Below are 17,788 nucleotides of genomic sequence, written 5' to 3' on the forward strand. Positions count from 1 at the left end.
GTTGCTAGGTCAGAGAGATGATCCCAACCTTATGTAAAGTGAGTCCTCAGGGAAAGAGAAAAACCAAAGCCAAAGTGAATTTTTAGCCTCAGTGTTCATTACAGAGAAACTTAGGGTGGCTCCTAAACTGCAGTTTTCCTTAAGGTCATTGCTCAACTTGTCCCTCAGAAGTGGGAATGAGTAGGATGATGAATGGGATAATCCTGTTCTAGCAGCAGGATCTCTGTTACTGTACCTCTGCTAGTCCTTGGTGGACTGTTCTATGAATTTAACTAGTGTCTTTTGCTATATAATACATGTGGCTCTGCAGTCAGTAGGGCAGTTAATAATTAACTCGGTATATTTTGATATGGAAATTTTATATGGGTTTTCAAATATGTGTGACACATCAGACTGTATGTGCTGCTTGGTTTATAGAAGAGACGAAAGTAATATATGATGGATGCTTAGTTCCAGTGAATCCTAAAAGGGGGATTTCATATTATCCAAGAAATAGGCACTGCAATTTGTGTATTGAGCACTGACCTTCCAAAACAGCTGCACGGAGGTTCCGTGCAGAGGATTTTGAAGCAAAAAGAAAAGCAAATAGTTTAACTGTGAATTCACAGAGGTGTAGTGGAAGAAGAGGTTTATTTTTCCTGCTTTGTGCTAATATCCCAGTGCACAGCAAAAGTTGAGAAGTGATAAATATTTTTCAGATTTCTCTTTGTCTATGGGGGTAAAAACAAACAAACAAAAAACCCAAAAAACCCAACCTCAAACTTGTCATATAAGCTACAGGATAGGACACGAGTGCTAGACTTCATAGTGCTAGTCTGTGACAGTTTGGTTATTTCTAATTTGTCTGAGTTTTGTTTCATAGGGGAAAAGAGAAAAAATAATGAACCCTATTCTGTGGAGGATTCTAAAAGACCAAGGGTTGTAGGAGATATCCCTATTGAGTTAATCAACGAAGTAATGTCAACAATTACAGATCCTGCAGCAATGCTTGGGCCAGAGGTGAGATACAGACTTCGTGTTGCAAATGCTCTTTTTGTAAATGGTCTGTTTTTAGTAAATATTCCACATGGCTAGAATGTGGTAAGCTAAGAGTACTGTCAAGAAAAAAAGACTTGGAAAGAGTATGATTATGTGAACAAGGAATACTGGTGAAATACATCATTAACATGAAGAATAGCTCTATAATTTTTTTAATGTATTGTGTACAGTTAGCTAAGAGACTTGTAAAGTATTGATAGTAAAAACGTAGATCTCAGGTTATCCTGCAAGGTGCTTTTGTTACAGAATGATTCCAGAGTATGCTTTTTTATTGCTAATCATGGATACAGCTCATAAGATGAGGTTAAATAGGGTTCAAGAATTGCAACAGAATGAAAGATCTGAAGTTAAAAGCCCTCTCTAGTGCAGAAACTGATCTAAACAGTTATTTGCTCTGTCTTCCCCAGTTGCTCTTTTTTTCGGCTGGAAGAGAAAAACAAACAGAATTGCAGAATTGTGCCATGTACAGAATTGCACTTTTTTTCCCCTTGGCTGGCTTTTCCTCCTTCTGTTCTCTCTGCCAGGCTGTGTTTTGCCAGCAGCTCATTTGCCAAGATCTAGCTAGAAGCTGCTGAAGATTTGGAACCACCTACATTTCTTATTCAAACTCTGTACTGTGACTGATGGCTCTGCATATTACAAATGCTGTGCCAGCCTGGCTGTTTGGACTGGCAGTGACTAGAAACCCAGCAGCCAAACTTTGCTCAAAAAAATAAACAGTATGTGCATACAGAGATGTTTTGGAATTGTAAAATGATCTTGGAAAAAAAAAGTTAAATAAATTTTCAGTGTTAATTTAATCTGCATTTAGATATATAGATGCAGATACGTTAACAGCAAATTCTGTAGGAATTTAGATCTTTTTTTAGGCTCTTACATAGTAGCAGAGATAGTGGAAAGCACTAATAAAATGAAAAAAAAAATATTACTTTTCCTGCAGCACCATTAAAATACATGATTTGCAGTTTGTGTAGGCGAATCCACAAGCCATGCCCAAGCTGGCTAAGACTAAAGAAAATATGAAGATGTAGTGGCATAGGCTTCAGCTGGATGAGTGCTATTTTTGAAGAGGTTTTGGAACTTTTTGGGTCATAACCATTGTTGTTGCTATTATCTAATCTGTATCACTATAAATTCAGATAGGCTTTTGTAGACTGTAGTGTAGACTTGCTTCTGGCTTATTATTTGATGATGTCCCTTCTGCAAAGGTACATTACAAAGGCAGTCATTGGCAGTTCTGTTGGAAAAAGAGAGTGGGTTTTATCTGTTCATTAAGGCTGTTCTGTCAGAGGATGTGAGATCCCAAAATGGTGATTTTGTTCCTCTTTTGCGTGGTACAGACCAACTTCCTCTCGGCACACTCAGCCCGGGACGAGGCAGCGAGGCTGGAGGAGCGCAGGGGGGTGATTGAATTCCATGTGGTTGGCAACTCCCTGAACCAGAAGCCCAACAAGAAGATCATGATGTGGCTGGTTGGTTTGCAGAATGTGTTCTCCCATCAGCTGCCTCGAATGCCGAAGGAATACATCACCCGCTTGGTGTTTGATCCGTGGGTATCCCTGGAGAGGGGGCTGGCATGTGAGGCAGAGGGAGTCTGCTGCTGTTCACAGCAGAGCTGGGGTGGAGAGCAGCTCTGCCCGTGCTATGCTTTTGCCATCTTTTCAAGCCCTCATAACTCCTGGCCAGTCTGACTGCGTTGTACCCAAATGCCATCTTGGTGGCTGTATTAATAATAAGTGGCTTCTTGGGAAAAAGGGACTGTGGTGGGTTGACATCAGCTGAATGCCAGATTGCCACCAAACCTGCTCTATTGCTCCCCTCCTCAGCTGGACAGGGGAGAGAAAGTACAAAGTTCTTGGATAGAAGGACAGGGGGTGATCACTCACCGGTAACTATCACAGGTGAAATAGACTCAGAGAAATTAGTTTATTTTTTTACAAATCAGATCAGAGGAGGATAATGAGAAAATAAAAACTACATCTTAAAATACCTTTGCCCCATGTTCTCCCTTCTTCCTAAGCTTAGCTTCATTCATGGTTCTCTATCTTCTCTTCTCTACCAAGCAATGCTGGGGGATGGGGAATGGAGGCCACGGTCAGTTCCCATGTGGTGTATTCTGCTTCTTCCTTCTTGGGGAAGGACTTCACACACTCTCTCCCTGCTCCACTATGGGGTCCCTCCCACTACAGACAGCTCTCCATGAACTTCTCCAACATTGGTCCTTCCCATAGGCTGCAGTTCTTCATGAGCTGCTCCAGCAGTTTAACCTTCCATGGTGGACACCAAGGGGAGGCTCGTGTCCCTCCGCAGCCGATGAAGGAGCCCCATGCCAGAGCAGGAGGATGCCTGAAGGAAGGCTGTGGCCCTGAGAGAAGCCCACCCTGTGGCAGGCTCCTGGCAGATCCTGTGGCCTCTCCTGTGAAGAGAGTTGCCCACACTACCTGGTAGAGCAGCTTTGCTGGCAGGACCTGTGTCCCTATGGAAAGGGACCTGTGCTACTGCAGTTCCTGAAGGGCTGTAGCCCATGGAGGGACCCACACTGGAGCAGGGGAAGAACTCTTCTGCCCAAGGAGGAAACTGTGACATAGGCAACATGTGATGAACTGACCATAACCCCATTCCCCATCCCCCTGTGTTGCTTGGGAGAGAAGGGAGAGAATCAGGAAGGAGGAGGGAAGAGGTAGTTTTAGGATTTGTTTTACTTTCCGTCATTCTGCTCTGGTTTTGACTGCTAATAAATTCAACTAATTTCTCCAAGTCAAGTGTGTTTGGTCTGTGGTGGTAATTGTTGAATTATCTCTCTCTGCTCTTATCTCATGAGCCTTTCTTTACATTTTGTCTCCCCTGTCCAGCTAAGCAGTGATAGAGCAGCTTTGGTGGGCACCTGGCATCCAGCCAGGGTGAAACCACCACAGAAGCTCAAACTATTGCTGCAGTCATTCCACAAGTAAAAAGCACTAAAATAAGTGCATGAAAAGAATATATAATATGTATAAAATCTTCTTCAATGGTGGCACATACAATATAACTACTCTTTGGGCTTTTTGGTGGGGGCTCACTTTTGGCACCAACTTTTCTCCCCGAAATACAAAATTTGTATATTAACTGTATAATTTATATGTTTTATATGATATTGTGTATTGAATAATCTAAAGAAAGGTGCACTGTTTTCACACATTGAGTATTATACTAAAATTCTTTATCCTTGACATAAGAGTTGAGATTGCACCTTGTTACATCTTTCCTGGCAGTCACTATAAGTGCAACATAAATGGATATTTATTCTGGTCTTGATTCCCAGAGGAGTGGGTGATTAGTAATGAGAAATATCCTCTCTTACTTTATCAGCTGCACTTGACACTGATAGCTTAACTATGGAGAGTGCATGCAAGGAAACAGGAATCTCTTTGAAAGGACTTGCCCTCCCATAACTCCATTAATTTCTAATTTACTCAGGATAAAATCATCCTGAGAACTGTGCAATTGTGTAACTCATCAGCAATAGATTAAATGAAAGCAATGCAACTTTTATTTATTGGGCATTACCTGAGTATCTCAGAGTACTTGGCAAGACCAGGAGCTTGCTTCAAGATGATGACCTTTATGGTATATTGAGAGCATGATATTAAAGTAACAACTCCTCTGTAGATACAAGTGGCTAACTTAGGGGGAGTATACAAAATTGCATTATCATCATGGAAAGAAGTGAATCAAGTTTCTGAAAAAAGGAAGGTTAATGGCACTTTATGTGCTATGTACATGAATTGAAGCAATTGTTATTTTTGTCTGCTCAGGAAACATAAAACCCTTGCGTTAATAAAAGATGGTCGTGTTATTGGTGGTATCTGCTTCCGGATGTTCCCCTCCCAAGGATTTACAGAGATTGTTTTCTGTGCTGTGACTTCCAATGAGCAAGTCAAGGTAAAAAGAATTCTGTATTACAAGTGTTTATTAAATGGATTTGAATCCCATTCACCTACTGCACGTGCTGCTAATATTTTTAGTCATGTTGAATATACTTCTGAGTTTCCAGACAGAAATAGATTTTGAAAGATGCAGTGTTTCTGAATATAATACACAAAAATCAAACTAAAATGTGAAAATTTAGAATAATTGTCAAAATAGTAGGATTACCTGTAATTAATTTTTTTTTTTTCAACAGAGCAATAGTGGCCAGTAATCTGCCATTTGTGGTCTTTTCATGCCTCTGTCCCCAGTAGTTGTGTCTCTGTGTAGTGTAACATCTTGTGGTTGACTGAAATGTGTATTGCTTGTGTCGGGCAGTAATTTGTCTTCAATCACTTGGTGACATTACATGACTTCAATCTAAAGGAGATGTAGTAAAAAATTAGGTATAGTTTTACATTTCAAAATAAGCACAGGGTCTATTCTGTAAACTCTTTTTTGAGTTAATGTCAGAACATTTTCTCAGAATTTTTGAGAATTAGCATCTGAGTTGAAAGAATACAGAGTGCTATGAATACATGAGATTCTTCCAACTTTTCCAGCTACTACAGTTAAATCTAACTTTGACCATTTGGTTCAGTGTTTTGCCTTTAGATGGTGCTGTAGCTTCATAATTTTCAGTTCAAGCAGCAGGAGATGAGATGTGGGTTAATTCAGAGAGTAGAGCTATTAACATAAAAAGAATTGTGCATCCTAGTGCAAAAGAGTAACACAGTGGAATTGAAAGTCTGTAACAGCTGTTAATATAGTCAGGTTATATTTAATTTTATTCAACTCTGGTGTTAGAGAGGAGTGTTTACCTACATTAAGCAGTGATCTGTCAGCACTCAGTTGTGTTTTAGCAAACGCAAACCCTAACAGAATATGCCTAAGATGTGCTTAACTGCACTACACAGGTGAGACTGCCATAGCTGTGTTGTGATTTTTTTAGGCATAATCTTTCAAAATAATAGAGCAGATAATTTGGACCCATCAGACTTCCCCCAGAGCTGAATTACACACTATTTATGGTTTTTTCCTTTGGGTGCTTTGCTGTACCAGTTGAGTGTTTCTGAAAATTTGCCTTCCCACCTTTCTCTCTGAGTAAGCTGACCCTGTCAACAGCTAACTGAGGAAAAAAAAAATTCACACATGGGTGACCTGCCAAGTCTTAGGAAAAATAAATTTCTATTTTAATTCAGTTTGAAGCTGGATTTATTTTCCCATACAAATTGAAATGGTTTTTAGGTAGTTTGTTCCCCTGTTACAAAGTAATTGTAAGGTTTACTGTATGTGGCTTGATTTCTTATTTGACAATTGCCATATTTTGGGCTGTTTAAATTGTAAATTAAATCAGAAATTTGTATTAACCAATTTATTTTTTTCTGGCTTTTTCACACAAGTAAAAATTTTCCCAGTTTTCAAGAACAGAGTACCCAAAAGGAATCCATGTATGTTTCTCTAAGTGTCTCCTGTTAGTCTGCATGATGAGAAAATTGGAACATGTGCAGGAACAAAACATTATTATGGGCTTTCCTATCTACTTTACATTTCTTCATATCACAGCAGAAGGGGATGACTATGGCTTACTCGGCAATGTGAATAAATGCAACTTTTTGTTCACTTTGGGGCTAAATTTAAATGGAAATTATGCCTGTGTGCAGTCAGAAGGCATAGCTATTTATTTGATTGTTATCTCAATAATTTTCTGCTCCTTACTATGGTAATTGTTCACTGTTCCTTTTTGTACTTCGTGATAAGTTTAGATAATAAATCCTTTGAGACAAAGACTGTTTTGCTACAGGTGCACAAAACACTGGAATAATTTCAGTATTGCTAGTGGTTTGTAGTTCTGTAATTATATGGCTCAAATAAGATGTTCTATTTTTACAGTATGTGCAGTTTTGTTATTGGTGAAGTATGTGTTTTTAATGGTTGATATCCAATTTAAAAGAGGACTAAAAAAAAAGTTAGGCACCTTGAATTACAACTTCTGTGCTGCGTCACAAAGATGCCCCTACAAGGCTCAGAAGAATTTGCTCTTGAGTTGGAACACCAAGTTAATTAAGAGAAAATCTTCAAAACAGGATCTAGAGGGAAGACTGCATTTTGAAAAACTGTGTGTAATACCCCTGGATCCACAGGTGCACAGGTCCAATGTGTGCAGTCCCCAGAGGCTTTGTCATGGCTTTTTCATCATATGTCTCACACAGGGTTATGGGACTCACCTCATGAACCATCTGAAGGAGTACCACATCAAACACAACATTCTCAACTTTCTCACGTATGCAGATGAATATGCTATCGGATACTTCAAAAAACAAGTAAGTTTAATGCAAGAAATTACTTTTACAAGAGGTTTATATCTAGCAGTGATGAACTAAATAACTAGGCATGACAAAGCAATTGGACAAAATGCGTAGTGCAATTTTACATGTGTATTTTTGATCTATAAAATGTGTTCTGTGTTCATCTCATGTAATGTTTTTGGCTTCTAATACATTTTACTTTGATAGAATCATCTGAATATAAATATATGGTATAGTCTATAATTTGTCTAGTCTAAAAACCAGTAAAATGTCAGTTCTTTCACTGATTCTATAAGAAGTATAGAGAAGGACTAGGCATACCTGTGACGGAATAAAACATACCTGACCTTCACTTACAGCTCCTCCTGATTTGAAGCATGAAGTTCAAATTCAGGAAAGATGGCAATGTCTTTTCTGTTAAATAGATTTGATAAACAGGTGTCAACTATCTGGTCAGCAAAATGGAGTCAGATTTTTCTCAGAGGTGCACAGCATCAGGCAGTGAAGATGACTTGTATAGTGGGAAATTGCAGCTAGGTAGAAGGAAATTGTCTTTTTCCTTTCCTGTCCTGAGGGTGGTGAAATACTGAAAGATGTTGCCTAGAGAGGTGGTGGAATCTCTGTCCTTTTACACTCTTCAAGACTGGTCATGGCCTTGATCAGCCAGATATGATGAGATGTGTTCTGAGTTGATATGGGGCTAGATGACCTCCTCAAGTTCCTTCCAACCTGTTCTATGGTTCTGTATAAAAAAACTGGTATAATTTAATCTTCACACATTCAAAATTAATACAATCTCCCCTATCACCCTTCTTAGCAATTAACTGTTCTTTTATCAAGTGCCTCCCATGAGAAGGTTTATCAACACTGAACCATGGTCTGTAACTCACTGTTTTATTTTTTGTATTTTAACTTTATGATTAATTTGGTTCTAAATCCTCATTCATTCCAGTTAAAACAAATGTAAAAGGAAAATGGCATTATGACAATAAAAGTGTTTTTTTTCTTTGTCAGGGTTTCTCCAAAGATATTAAAGTACCAAAAGCAAAATATGTTGGCTACATCAAGGACTATGAGGGTGCCACATTAATGGGATGTGAATTAAATCCAAGGATCCCCTACACAGAATTTTCTGTCATCATCAAAAAGCAAAAAGAGGTAAGGATTGAAATGAAATGTTTAATGTTACCCTCTATTCAGATGTTTAGAAAGAGTTCAGTGGGTGCCAGGTTATCTCTCTTCTTTGCTTTGGTGCTTAAATCTGAGTGCATATTTTTATTAGTTAGAATAATCCCTTCATTCAAGTCCCAGTGCCAAAATTTAGTAGTTGAAGCATCAAATTCTAACTCTGTGACTTAAAAAGAGCAAGACTGTTAAAGTACTGGTATTTTGAGGAGTAATTCACAGTTCAATTTTGTGGTGGTTAACTAAGCAAAATCTTGTGAGATTGATTTTTTTTTTTTTTTCTGGCTTTGTCATTTCCTTCCCTCCCATACCAGTAGTGTTCATTAGAGTGACATTTAAATGGAGTGTTTGTATTGCATGGCCTGTTTTACTTGAAAAAAGAGGAATACTTTTTTTCTTCCATTTTCTACCTATATAAATTAAACATGGGCTGTCTTAATTTCCAGTCTGTCCTTCTTTGGATTTTATGTGGGATCTTCTTTACTTGGTTCTTAATAATATTCTATATAATTAGGCAGTTTATTAGCAAAATAATTATGATGTTTCCATTTGTGTTTAAATACCTTCCTTGGTTTTTAAAGAAATACAAATTATAATTTGTTCTTTCAAGATTGTTCAAACCTGACCTTTTATTTTGTTAAAAAGCTTCTTTATGGAACAATAATTTTTCTTCTAATAGAATGATTTGACCCGTGCTTGGAGAAGGAAAGACACTATCTGATGGTTTTACATTTAATTTACAAGGTTTCTTAACTTTACTTATTGGGAAAGTTTTTGTATGTCCATAAAACAGGGACCATAAGTTTTTCCCCTTTCATTTCTGCTTGGCTGCATTACTCTTCAGATTCTACTGCCCCTTAGGGATGGGATGTTGTCAGTGTGGAGAGTGGATGTGTCTCCTGTAGCCTGTTACATCTCAGGCAGGCCTAATTGCAGTAGTATAGTTCTGGGCCCAAACCATCAACATAAAATTCCACTTCTGAAAACTTGTTAGTTTTCAAAATTTAGCCTCAAGGATTGCTTTATTAGCTTTCTTCACTCTCTTATTTGGGATGTCCACATTATTTTAAAGAACTTGGAGACACTCCTCTTGTAGATAAAGTACCTTGGTCCCCCAGGCATCTCATGTCTAAAATTATTAGGAAGAAAGCTGCTGTTATGCACTGATCTGATCTGTGCGGTTGATCTTCTCTGAGAATAATTACATACAGCTTTGGAACTGCATCTTAGGATTGCCTGCCGAACACTAAAAACACTGATCGGGTCTTTTATTCTCCTTGTTGCAAGGAAATTTGGAAATAGCCCTCACAGTCTGTGGCTTCATGAAAAGTGTTTGCTTGTCTGTGCATATCAAAGGCAGTGAAAGTCCTACCTGTACATAAAAAGAATTTTTAATGTTGGCAGTTCGTATTATGTACTGATTTTCTTGAAATGCTGGTATTAGCCAGTACTAGACATCAGGTTTTCAGGATCTGTCCTTTTTAGAAGTGAAATTTTTCATGGGATCGAAGCTTTTATTTAAAGAACTGGAGTATATACCTGTGGCTGCTAAGACCATATCACCTGACACTGTATCAGTAACTTGTTTACAGTCATTCTGAAAAATATAACAAGTCCTTCTATGCAAAGCTTTGTGACCTCCCGACTTGTGAGTAATCACTGGTACTGATTGAACAGCTTGCTTTAATCAGGAAGAGCCACTAGTTCCTAAATTATAAGAAGGATTAAATTGGATTTAATAATTAGTTTGAAATTATCTTCGTATTGTGCTGGAATATGGCCATGGTGCTGTTGTATATTGTATTCCTTTTAATATTTCTAATCTCTTTTGAAAGTCTGGTTTTATATTTTTCTCTTCTTTGAGAAGAAATACTATGTATGAGGGAGTGAAGATCCTTAAAAATAAAAATATGTCCGTTTTTATTATTTCCAAAGAAAATATTCTATCAAACTGGTGGTCTGCATGGCTGTGCATTTGTTTACTCCAAGTTATGAAGTTTTGAAAGTCACATAGCCAGGACACACAAAGCTTAGATAAGCATCTAAGTGGGTATCAAGAGCACCAAAGCAAATTGCTTAGAATTTGAGGTAGTAAAATTGCGGAGTAAAACAGAGTGTACCCAGGAGTGGGAATAGCCTTTCCCTAGCATTTGCAAAGAGAGTAGAATTTTGATTCTGAAGAGTGGCATCATTCTGACATTCTTCAGAGAAAAATCTTTCATGAGTTATCTTTGATTGATACATAAGCAACTCCTACAGATAGATATATGGAGACTTTGAAGTGATTGGGTTATTTATAAAATTTTGGAATATGAACATATATGTACATCAAAATACATGCATTCAATATGTACCTTGAAATTTTTGACCAGCTGTGCTGAAGCATTTCAGAATCTCCAGCTATTAAAATTTTATAGCCAGTTCTCAAACTTTCTTCCAGAAAAATTCCTTCTCTGCCTCTGCTCCTGTCTTCCCAAGAGCTGTGCAGTTTGTGATCAATAGAGCAAGCAATGACTCCTTTTCTCCTAGATTTGTGCCAAAATAGCTGAGAGACTTAAATAGCTTCATTTGCAGAATCAGTGTCTGGTCAGATAACTCAGCCCCATTACCAGCTTTGTGGGAAAGGACTGCAAAGTTGGGAAATGAGAGTGTTTCTGTTCATCAGAGTTTTGCATTAATCTTACGGGTTACTTTAGACCAAATAAATTATTTTTTGTTTTCTCTGCTGCTTTATTACAGATCATTAAAAAGCTCATAGAAAGGAAGCAAGCTCAAATACGGAAAGTTTATCCTGGCCTTTCTTGCTTCAAAGATGGAGTACGACAGATTCCTATAGAAAGCATTCCTGGAATTAGTATGTATCAATCTCTCTTAATGTAGAACAGAAGCAGAATAGCCCAAGAGAGGTCTGAGACTAAAAATACTAATGTAGTCACACAGTTCTTTCTGATTAGAATGTAATTGTTTTCGTCTGCTGATTTGATTTCTGTGAAGATTGTTGTGTTTCCATTACAACTGCTGTCTCTGAGATTTCCCTGAGGCATCATAGGCTGATCCTCTTTTATGTACCTGTGTATAATTTTACTTATATGTGATCCCTCTTTGATTGGTATCACAGTGTAGACAACAGTTTCCCTCTGGCACCATTTTGATGCACTGCACTCCTGAACAACAATGTGCTAGGCATGAACTTACAGGACAAAACAGAATTTAAAAAAATTAAGTATCATATTTTGGGGAACTTTTTTCAGCTATGCTTTTCTGCAATTTATTCTTTGTCCCTGGGGAATCAAATTGGATAACTTTGTCATTATTATTCTTTACAGGGGTGGGTTGCAGTAAAATACGTATTGAATTATTGAAATGTGTTTCACATAGAAATGTTTTAGAATCTTTTCAGCAGTTTGGAGGAAGGGGCATGTAGGAAATTGAATGGAGCTGTGGGTAGATGGCTATGTTATTTATAAGGAATAGCTTTTATTAAAACAAACACATTTTACTGCAGTAGTGCTGAAATGGCTTTTCTTATCTGAGTTGCAATAACTCAGTTAATGTTTTGACCTACTGTAGTTCCCATATAATATCTCATGTTGTTGGTGTACAGGAGAGACTGGCTGGAAACCAAGTGGAAAAGAAAGAGGGTAAGTGCTACACAAAGTAAAATGTCAAAGCAGTTGGGATACTTCTTTGAGAAAAGTCTTTAAAAAATATCACTTGGTATTTCCTTCCATCCACTGGTAATCAAATAATCTGCAAGAGATGAGTTCGTAAGTGGCTCATTGGTGGTATTTTTCTATTTTATTTTTTATTGTGGGCAAGTGTGGTTTGGGTAGTGGGGTTCTTTTTAAGGATTTTTGTTTGGGTTTGTTTGCTTGTTTTAAGTTTTATTTCTTCCAAGAAATGCTTGAAACTTTGTTTAGGTTAGATGTAAACTGTAGGAACGAAGATAAGGGACTTAGACTAATCTTTTTGTATTCATATTTTCCTTCAAGTAAGGAGGCCAAGGATCCAGATCAACTTTACAGCACATTAAAAACCATCCTGCAGCAAGTGAAGGTGAGTGCTAGTTCTAGATTACTGTCTGTAAAGATTTTAAAATTATTTCCAATATCTAGTTTCCATATTAGATACCTTACTTTTTTCTTTACCAAAGAGCCATCAAAGCGCTTGGCCCTTCATGGAACCCGTGAAGAGAACAGAAGCTCCTGGATATTATGAAGTTATAAGGTTTCCCATGGGTAATGCCATTAACATTTTTTAAGTAGAGTTTAAAAATCATTATAGCTGCAGACATAGCAGATAAATTTTAATCTCATTGTTTTATGGTAAAGGATATATGTTACTTGCAGCTGAATACCTTGCAGCTCTGAAGTGTCAAGAGTGTGATGCTGTCATTTGAAATTGATGAGTGCTCTCTGACCTTTGTGAAACATGTATGGTGTACGATTCTGAAATCTTAGTGTGCCCTAGAGAGCCCTAACAAGCTCTTAAATGGTGCAGTCAGCTAGAAGCTTTCAGGACTGAGCTGGTGTAGGTGAGCTGTAGGGATATGTTCTTGCGTGTGGTAACTGGTCATTGCAGGTCCTACTCATATGTCAAAAAACCTGAAGGCGAACTTTCAGGAACACTTGAGCATTTGAGTTGCTTTGAAATACAGATTTAAGATTTCTAGATAACATAGAGAAAACATTTTCAAAGGTCAGAGTGTTTTCTAAGTCTTAACACTTTGCTCCAATTTAAGTTTAGGAAAATGCTTCATGCAACTGATTGTAAGCTAACTTTTATCTTTGTCTTTTAGATCTGCCACAATTATCTGAGGTGTTACCTTTATTTATTTATTTATTTATACTCATAAATAACACAGCTATTGTTTATGTAGGATTGCTTGCAAGGGGAAGTACACAACTGCTAATTATGTTTTTATTTTGACTGCTTCTCTTATGACCCAGCTTTTGACTTCTGGGACATAGAATTTCAGTGATAATTCAGCGATACTCTAAATGGATATTTGATTTGAACTGCACCAGATTTAAAATTGACTTCTGGCACTCCTTCCTCATTTATGCAATACTCACCTCTATCATTCTGATTACAGTTTCTGAACTCTTTAATATCGTTAGAGAATTAAATACAGGTTCATGGCAGGCTACTAGCCATCAGTTTCTCAGAGAATAAAAATATATGTTCATGTTGCTTTGCATAGGTTCCAAGCCCACGTATATTCATTTAGTTTAATTATTTTTTTATATTCAATTTATCATTCCCAAATAGCAGATGTACATATACTTTATAAATTAATCACTGGCTTCCTGTATCCCCAACACAAATTTATTTTCTACCCATGAAGAAAAAGAATGTGAAACCCCTTCTGTGGCAGAGTTTTTTCTCTATCTGATTTTCTGAGCAGATCTAGCTCAGAAATCTGTTTAATCTGAACAGTGGTTATAAGTAACTTACCTGAGTTGGCAAACTCAAAGTAGGAATGTTGTCTGTCCTTTCTTTGTTCAGAGGTAAGAGCAGCAGTTTACTTTGAGGATTAAGCTGAGGTCTTTGGTTTAGTTTTGCTTTGTTTTTTTCAGTTAAGGAACCCAGCATGTGCCTTGATTTGTGATTAACTTCAGATTTCTTTCTGTTCTCCCTGCCAGCAAGCTGATACTGTAAAAAGTTGTTCAGACAAGATATAACACTTGCCTTTATGTTTGTGTACAGACTAAATTGTACAGTTTTTGAGAGGTATGGCTGTACATTTTTTTTTACTACCTTCTAAGGTCAGTTCTCATGTATAAATGCTTTTTTATCCATTTCAAGTGTTCTTCAGGTGCTCTATCAAGCAATACCCTTTGGGGTTTTTTTCCCTTTTCATGTGCCATTCAAAAGCTGTATAGCTGTGACAGATGGATCCAAACTTTCACTGTACTTAGAGAACAGCTTAACTCTCTAGGCAGGCAACATTTACTTTAGAGTGAGCTGAAGAGCCTTCTCAGGTGGGTGCTATAAGTAGTTTATGGATATCTAGTTTAGGTATAGGCACCTGAATTTCACACTTAAGGGGAGCTGAATGAGCCTTTACTTTTGCAAAATATTGTGCAAAACTGGGGAGTGGCAAGTTCTGTACCACTGGAAAAAGTATTTGAGAGCAACCATCAAACTTTTCTTAAATAATTCCATTTTGTCAATTTGACAGGGTTTCTTTTCTTTTAATAAATTCAAATCTCCCTTAAAAAAACCCAAACTCACCCCTTAAAACCCCTCAAAGCATTACCAAAACAAAAATACAACCATATTTTAAAATCTGAAGTTAAAAAGTTTTAATTCCTTTGCATTGGAGGTCTTTGGTCTCCAATGCAAATGTTGTCCTTGCAATACTCATTGACATTAAGTCATCTTTATTTCAGCTATTTCTGTTAGTTTCATAAAGGTGCTGCTGATGCCTGGCTCAAACTTTGCTAAAAAAAATAGTTGTTAGAGCATCTGAGGTGAGAAAAGCCAAGGCATCCAGCACACCTCCCACTTCTTCTATTCCTGTACTCACTCCTAGAGCACTTGTAATGTAGACAGAATTTTTAAATGCCTGATGAGAATTACTGGGAAAGCAGCTATGTGGAGAACACTGAGATGATTTATGAATTTATGGATGACTTATGATTTTAGTATAAGGGAGACCACTTCCTAAGGTTCTGTAAGTAAATGTTTTGCATGATGCTCTGAAAGCAGGGGATATCAGCTCTCACATGATTCTTAAAAAGGATATACAACTATAAACTCTGAAGAGGTAATAAAAATATATGTAGAGCAGAGAACAAATTTAATCTTATTTCTCAAAGCTGCAAATCCTGCTTGTAGTGTACACCAATGTATCTTCTTTGCTGTGTTTGCACAGCAGGAAGGACTTTAGGTTAACATACATATTTTATGATGTTTGAATTCTTTGCCCATATACCCCTAAGGCCTCTTCTAGCAGAGCTGAGAACAGGTTGTCTCAGGACACTCAGAAGAGCATTAGGGATATCTACGACCCACAGAACACTCAGAGCTCTAAGTATGAGGGAAAAAAAAAAAAGCTTTAATATTTTAAATAATTAAAAATAAAGGCTACATAAATTCATCCTTACAGTGAAATATGCTTAGTTCCAGCAGCTCAGTTACTTTTGAAGCTAAAACATGGACCATGCCTTAGATGAAGGCAATTTCCATTCCAAATCCTAGCTTTGCCAGTTCATGTTAAATGGCAAATCAGTCTGAAGGGATATTGCACACAAAACATATTTGAATCCAACGCTGTTAATCTATTTTTCTTCTGTGCAGATCTCAAAACAATGAGTGAGCGACTCAAGAACAGGTACTACGTGTCTAAGAAATTATTCATGGCAGACTTGCAGCGAGTCTTTACAAACTGCAGAGAGTACAACCCCCCCGAGAGTGAATACTACAAATGTGCCAATATACTGGAGAAATTCTTCTACACAAAAATTAAAGAAGCTGGATTAATTGACAAGTGACACTGTTTTTTTTACAACCAAATAGTGTGCCTATGTTATGGACAGGTAAAGCCGTTCTATATCTGAGTTGTGGGACTTTCAAGAAACTTCTGTTTAATACTTAGCACTTTTAAAAACCCTTTTAGTTTCTCAAACGTGTATTATACTGAAGTTACAAAAATTATTTTATTAAAATGCTTTATAGTGTATTTAATTACGGAATATTTCTTTTGTGTGCCGATTACCTTACGTTCCTAATAAGTTTATCAGCTACAGCCTCAGAAACCCCACAAACATGGGGAAAATTGCACATGTTTGGGAAAATGAAGAAAATTCCCAGACAACAGATGTTATAGCTTACCTAATGTTATAGCTTACCTAATGCAGTACGTATTTGATAAAGTTTTATTATTTTTTCCAGTAAAAAAAAAATTGTAAGGGAAAACAACAGGTGGGGGGAGGGGTCTGAAACACTTGTTTCTTTGTAGAATCTTTTTATAAGATATTATTTTTTAAAAGAAACACTCAGCTGGTTGAGAAGCTGTGAGAGAAGAGCAGTCAGTTCTGAGAAAGGACTGCCTGTGATGTTTGATAGATGCAAGTTTTTCTATTCATTTTCAGTTTTGATAAATATTTTACCTGCGAATTCTAATCTCATGACCACTCTTTAAAAAGAAAAAAAAAATCTGGCTAGATGCGTAATGTCATAGTGACTTGGCTTATGCAGGACATAAGTACCCAAAATAACTTTAGAGACTACTTCGCATCTACTAGACAATTTTAATTGGCTTAGTAGAGTTAAGGTCTTACGCACTTCATGATCCACCCTATTTACTTCTCCTCACTGCTAAATTCTTTAGATTGTTCAGCAGAAATAATATCATTGTATGCAAAGGAAGATAACATAGGACAGCTTCAAGCTTAGATACCTGGCTCTGTGGTAAACTGGATTTTCTACCAAGGTTTATTGTAAATGCATATTAACTGTGATTATTTAGACCCAGGAACATACTAACACTTTACAGCTCTTACTATATCTTCAAAAAGAACACACACTCATATATACATATAATATATATACATTTTGCTGCTTACACTACATTTAAGAGGTACATCTATATCCTTAATGGAGATCAGTACAGGCCAAAAAGCTGTCCCTTGACATTTTCTAATTAGAGTTTGTGAATTATAACTGCTTTTGTGAAAAACAGATTAAACTTTCATTCTTGGTATTTTATATTTACAGACATTACATTGGTAATATTCAAGTTATGAGACTGAGAAAGCCAATTCTGTGCTGTGTCAAAGAATCTGTTCCTGAAAAATGCCTGTATAATGTTAGACCACAGATCAATTCAGCTAGGAGATGTCAGGAACTATCTAGAAGTAGTAAATGTGGTACCCAAGGTATTCAAAATGTTAATGCTGGACTTGCCATCGTGTTTTGTATTAATTTAGTCTGACCTACACTGGGATCTATAACAAAGGTACAGTGAGTAATTTTTCTTTAATAGCCAGAACAGGATGCTATAAACCTGTTTTATAGATTGGGCCTACAAATGCACCTGTTAAGCTTGGTAACCTGTGAATTTTTGTTATTTCAGAGTAGATTTTCTTATCGTCTTTCAATCAGATTGTCTCTTCTATATTGAAACGTGTTTTCTAATTTAAGAATTAATATTTTCATAGATACTGTGCAATAAAGTTATGGTAGGATATGTGGTTTTGCAAATGCTTTAACAGCTGATGAACTTTACATTTGTCAAATTAATATATTGTACTGGTACAGAATAGTTTTAAATTATATATGTACAAAACCCTACGTCTTTGGTC

At 36.9% G+C, this 17,788-nt stretch overlaps 1 protein-coding gene across 2 annotated transcripts in view; it reads left to right on the forward strand.

Moving 5' to 3' along the window:
• KAT2B (lysine acetyltransferase 2B) overlaps nt 1–17,788 on the forward strand; it is a 41,749-nt gene that overhangs the window by 21,923 nt on the left and 2,038 nt on the right. The window contains exons 9-18 of one of the 2 annotated variants that reach the window (XM_062508718.1): nt 863–999; nt 2,379–2,587; nt 4,833–4,959; nt 7,197–7,307; nt 8,307–8,450; nt 11,217–11,331; nt 12,082–12,118; nt 12,470–12,533; nt 12,631–12,715; nt 15,783–16,021. In XM_062508718.1, coding sequence (XP_062364702.1) covers nt 863–999; nt 2,379–2,587; nt 4,833–4,959; nt 7,197–7,307; nt 8,307–8,450; nt 11,217–11,331; nt 12,082–12,118; nt 12,470–12,533; nt 12,631–12,715; nt 15,783–15,976 — 1,223 coding nt within the window. In that variant the 3' untranslated portion in view covers nt 15,977–16,021. Of the gene's footprint in view, nt 1–862; nt 1,000–2,378; nt 2,588–4,832; nt 4,960–7,196; nt 7,308–8,306; nt 8,451–11,216; nt 11,332–12,081; nt 12,119–12,469; nt 12,534–12,630; nt 12,716–15,782; nt 17,778–17,788 lie in introns of those variants that run through there. The other variant, XM_062508710.1, reaches the window with a different exon arrangement.

The sequence above is a fragment of the Cinclus cinclus genome, chromosome 1 (assembly GCF_963662255.1).
Source record: "Cinclus cinclus chromosome 1, bCinCin1.1, whole genome shotgun sequence".
Lineage (NCBI taxonomy): Eukaryota > Metazoa > Chordata > Aves > Passeriformes > Cinclidae > Cinclus > Cinclus cinclus.